The following is a 5,803-nucleotide window of genomic DNA, read 5'->3' on the forward strand; positions in this document are numbered from 1 at the left end:
CCCCCAAATCTTGACCATCACACTTCTCACAGACTCCATTTTTTTCTCATTGTAGTTTTTTCTTCTCTGCTACCTGTTGACCAGCAGTCCCTCTGTCCAACTGGCCAGTTTGCTCCTGCATCACCCCTAGCAGTAGCCAGGCAACAGACTCTGCCACTGAAGCAGCGATCAGAGTTTTTCTTTCTTTTTTTTTTTTTTTTTTAGTTCTAACACCATGGTGCATGCCCATTAACATATTCCAACATTCACAGCATGTACTAGGCATCAGCAAGTGTGTGCCACTTGTCCGTCTTGCCCCCCCCCCCCCCCCAGAGCAAGAACTCCCATGTGTTCACAGATTTCCACTGAGGATTGTACCACAGGCCCATGTCTTCTATGAATGCACCTCTATACCCTCCCCTCCATGAAGACAGGCAAGACAGTAATGTCACACCACTCCTCTCTTCCCCTTGCTAGCTCTAGTACACATCAGACTTGCTACTGAATTTGGGAATGCCTTAGAGATACTAAAGGCTTTATCGCTCTCAGTCAATGGAGTTCAGTCTCTATTTTCTTGTAGCAGGACTAGCTATAATGCTTTATGAGACTTTAATATCAGTGGATCCATATTATGCAAATGTAACAAAAACACCAAGTCTTGAGACTTGGACACAAAAACATCTATTAATCAGAACACTTCCAGAACTAAAACAGGATACGTTAATTCACTCAATCAACCAAAACAACCAGGCATCATTGCAGTTTGTAAGTAACCAGAACAGTTTCGTATCAGTCAATCTTCTTGCTTGATATTAACTCATGGCTACAAATTATAGATGAAGCCCAAGCACAAAGCAGTCCTCAGATAAGCTGCTAAAGATAAACAATACTCTTTTAGCTTACTGTTTAAGGCAATTTCCAAAAAGGAATGGTCCCAATGTATACTATGGGTTTTTCTGCACCACAGGACTCAAAAGTGGCTAGGGTGGATGCTTCCCTTCTTCAGGGCAGCAACAGCTTCTCCACTTCTCTGCAACTCCCAGGCAGAACCACAAACTCTCCTGTTTTTCCAAATTAGAGGGGCAGAGACACATTCTCCTAAATTCTAAGGTCCACTAATAAAGCAGAAGCACATTCTCTTTAGGCAGGTCCTTTTTTCTTGGTAAGCACAACTTCACTGAAGTTTCTGGAATAAAATATGGAATCCCCTAACTTACAGCTGATCTCATACTCCCCGTAATCTGGGCATTTCCCACCTATACTCACAGGATACCTTCTTAGTTTTTCAGGGTCAAATCCACACTAAGCTAGTTTAACCCTTTCAGGATTAGGACCAAACTGATAGCTGAAATACCTGCCCCTCAGAATATTACATTCTCATCAACTTTCCATCTTGCATATGAACAAAATAGACCTTCAGTTGACTGCATTACCAACTCATTCTGTTTCAGGTGATGTACTTAAAGTTCTGAATTCTTAGTCTGTCTCCAATATGCAAGGCTGGTAGTCTCCTCATGTTTCTATAATAGTACTATTTCTATTTCTGCCCATTTCCTTCCAGAACTTTGTTTACTTTGTGGTGACTTTCTGCATCAATAATGTAAGTGAAGTTAGTAATTTCCATTTCAAACTTCCACCCATTAATAAATAGGCTGCTGAAACAAATTCTCTGCAATAGACTATCCTTTATTTCAAAACTACAAGATGACAATCTCTTAGCTTTTGTTATGGTTCTTTATAATTAAATGTTTCAGTGTTTGGACAGTTCTCTCCACTCACCCAGCAAACTGTAGGCAGTTTAAGCTAGACATCATATGCCTGAATTACAACTCAATCACAAGTATAAATTCCTGTACACTGGACCACACTAGCAACACTTAACTTACTGTGTCTCTCAACCTATTTATTTCAAGGAACCTGTATAACAATCAGCACGCAGGACAAGTGGCTTTTTGAATATGAAAAAAAATCACTACCCACTCTGCATGCTACCACAGCTGGGTATGTTAGCACTGCTTCCTCTGGTCTGTCATTATGCACATGTGACAAGTCTGTACTTCATGTTCTGTCTGTGACAACATTCAAGGCAAATGCATCATATCACTTACTGTTTCTTTGCACTTTGCTCTTCTGAGAGGCTTTGTGCAGCCTCAAAAGCATTTGCCTTCTATGTACTAATATTAATAAAGGAATGTGGAAGATGGATTAATAAGCTTATTTGAGACAGAGGCAGGTATAATGTAAGGTGTTAGAGGTGGATGGGATGAGAAGAGTAAAGCTAGCATAATTGTGGACTAGGATGATATTGGACTAGCATGATATTGGGAGAAAAGTGACAGTAAAGTTGCATAAATGAGAGGAACACAGGGGGTCAGGGAGTAATAATGAAAACGGCAGAATATATGCTGTCTATCCTATCTCATGATGTCGAGACAAATTAATTTATGAAATGCAAGACTTGATGGTAGGATCTTTGTGATCGGAGTCAAGAAAAATGGAAATGAAAGGTAGGGAATGCAGTACTCAGCCACATGTATGTAATATTATAGGAAAAACATAACTAAGATGACAATGGGGGAAGTACACCTGCCCTTTAATGATGGTGAAATATTACTGGTGATTAAAAAAAACTCTACACATCATTTCTGCTCAAAATCCCAACAAAAAGTATGACATTTTATAACAAACTATACACTCAGCTTACTTTCAGTTTAGAGTGGTTATTCTGCAGATGACCCATGTCACTACTGGATTTAAGATGCTGCGTTTCCATGTCTTCCAAGGATCGCAGACTCTTCCGATGAAGCTGGAGCAATTCATGAATGCAGTTGACAGCAGCCAATAAATTAAATGATTCTTTTTCATTTTCACATTCATTTCCAACATAATAAAGTGATGGGAAGCCAAGTGCATTTAGTTCCTGAAGAGAAACAAAGAAAAAAAAAATCTCTTCAACATTCATGTCTTCTACCCATTAAATAAGCTGATTAGAATTGTACCTGAAATTTTTACACTAAGACCCAAGACTTCTTTAAAGTAGGTGGCTGTGAGCCAGCATACAATGAAATTGTTAGAGAGGTGTCTTTAAAAGCATCAAACACTAAGAGTACAGTGGTACATTTGGGTTCATCTAGATCCAACAGTCATAAATACCTATTCTGTTTTGGACTTGTCTCAAGACTTATTTAAAATGTCTTCCAAAGGAAATGATGCCAGACAGTAAAGCCTGGAAAATCATTCCAATCTGTACCAAAGTGAGGAGAACGTCTGGGAAGTACATACTAAATCATATTCTTTAGAGGAACAAACTAATTTCTTTGATACAGAAAGCTATTTTCGTTTTATTAGAATTTGGAGGCTGGATGGGTGCCTGCTGCAAGCTCTGCTACATTACAAAGTAATCTGTCAATCTCTAACAACCCTGCAAGGCTAAAGTTTGCTATGCAAAGGGGAAACGTAAGCATTTGAATAGCTGAGGTTGGTGTACTTTTCTGGCATGTCCAGGATTCCAGGGAAAGGGAGAGATGAGAAGGCTCCTGCTTGGCCTCATACACTTTCTTACAAGATTAGTTGAGATCCATCACTCTGTACCTATGGCATGTGTTGTATATTTCAGAGTCAGAACATCAAGTCTTTCTGATTACCTAGAGTCAAGTACTCTGCAAACATGACAGTCAATCAGTTCTGAAAGTAAAGCCTCCACATAGACAGAACCTACAACATGGTAGCAGCTCAGGAGGCCATGAAGGTAGCTGTTAACATGTCAGTTTCCTGGATGGTTTGACAGTGGCCACAGGGGAAAACAGAAGCTAAGATCAGGGTCTGGAAAAGCACTTCCTTGGACTCTGCATCCCCAGGCTTATTAGACAACAGCAGTCTACCATTCCTTAGTCATATCAATCTTCCAGCACGTCTGACATCTGAAAAAGTATTTATGCTTATATTCTAGCATCAGCCTACATTCGGGTTTCAGTCATTTTCTGTGGTAAGCAAGCATCTAGGGATGCCTCTCAGCTTGTATAATCTTTTTAATGAAACACACACAAATTTGGCAATCTACTTACTCAAACTCAGCATACACCTGCAGTGGAAAAAAAATGAAAGTGGAAAAGACTGACTATGTACTTTACCTGGAGTGCAACCTTGTGCTGAGACACCAGGGAGGGGCCAGCCCACACCATGACACCTCTGCACCTAATTCCCATATGTCATGTATCCTACAGAAATGGTAATCCAACAAACATCTATACATAGAAGATACATTAAGTAAAACATTTACCAAGGACGTCTGAACAACTGTGCATATCTAGCACTTCCAAAGCTAACACATGCTAAAAGAAATAATTTCCTCCACAAAACATCAAAAATCTCAAAATACTTGGAGACTTCAATCTCAACCTTTTCAGTCCCATTTCTGGTGACCTATGTGAAAACTTGTCTTACAATTCAACCACACCCAGCTCACAAAACCTACTAGACCCTACTTAAACACAATGGTGTCCTCCTAGAACTCATAGCAACAAACCTTTGCTTATCCAAAACATCACCATCCAACCATCTTTTAGTGAGCACTGCCCTGTCAGTTGCCATATCGATCATCCATATGTAAATATGCCCCAAAGCTCATATTTCTGTAACAGATCACAGTCTAACATTAACAAACTTAAATCCACCCTCCTCATTGGACTGGTCACCAATTCTAAATCCAACTGTCCCTAACATTGCTGCAGAACTGCTCAGCTCTATACTGACTGAGCTGCAAAACTCCCAGTAATTCAAAGAGTAAACAAATCAGTAACTAATAACTTGTAACCTCTGAACTTAAAGCTCTCTTGACAACTCAAGAGACAAAACATGGCATTCTTGGAAAGCCCTTCCCACTACGATATACAGACAATGCTACACCCAGCTGCTCGACCTTTGACAAGCAAGCAAGCAATACCCAGTCATAAAAAAGTGAACTGATAAAATCATAAAAACCTCGCTAATAAAATCACCCAAAAACGTTTGGAAAGAGGTCAAGCATCTTACGGGATAGAATAGCCTTCCCTCCATTAATTCTATTTCCACTCAACTTTCTACCTGTGATTTACTTTCTCATTTCAGCAACCTTCCCAACCCTTACTCTTGACAATTACAAGCTGTATTATCCAGACCCCGCTGCCCCTCCTTACACCCCCCCCCCGGAACAGACCACTTTCATCTATGGTTCATCACTGCAGAGACAACATTAACAACCCCAATGAAACAACTCCCTGTTGAAATGTCTGCACTTAAAATGCCAAGTGTCGAAAAGATAAAAAAAAAAACTCATTTAAAACTTTTTGCAGAGGAGCAAGCCCACCTTGCACCCACTATGTGAAGGGTAAGCAAGCTGTGCTCCCCCTGAAAGTACAGTGGTATAAAATCTTACCATAACAGTAGATGTCCTTTTCTTCACTGTTGCAGCATTCTTTACATAATGGACTCCCTGTCAAGGGCAGCCTAACATCTGCCCAGTACACCAAAACCTTAGGAATATATTGACACAGTACTTCACAGGTATGGTCCCCAGTGAAGGCATGTGGCATAAAGGTGACATACATGCGTACATACCCAAGAACTGAAAAGCTCCAGGAGGAGCAAAATATTCCTAGGAACTGGGAGAAACATACACATCCAGAAAGAGAAAAATAATTATTGGCCCGGAAGACAGAAGGAATAGGGTAGAGCTGAAGGGGAAGGAGGGAGGGATTGAACACTGCCAATAGTGAAGGGCAGGACATCTACTGTTATGGTAAGATTTTACACAACTGTACAATGCCCTTCCATATCACTGTTGCAG

General features: G+C 40.3%; 1 protein-coding gene across 1 annotated transcript in view; it reads right to left on the bottom strand.

The window, feature by feature from the left end:
* LOC122814292 (SSX family member 2 interacting protein) overlaps positions 1–2,941 on the bottom strand; it is a 1,175,977-nt gene extending 1,173,036 nt beyond the window's left edge. Inside the window, exon 1 of the mRNA XM_044086880.1 lies at positions 2,684–2,941. Coding sequence (XP_043942815.1) covers positions 2,684–2,941 — 258 coding nt within the window. The remainder of the gene's footprint in view (positions 1–2,683) is intronic.
* Between the last annotated feature and the right edge of the window lie 2,862 nt (positions 2,942–5,803).

Source organism: Protopterus annectens, chromosome 10.part0 (assembly GCF_019279795.1).
Source record: "Protopterus annectens isolate FY-2018-M chromosome 10.part0, PAN1.0, whole genome shotgun sequence".
Classification (NCBI taxonomy): Eukaryota; Metazoa; Chordata; order Ceratodontiformes; family Protopteridae; genus Protopterus; species Protopterus annectens.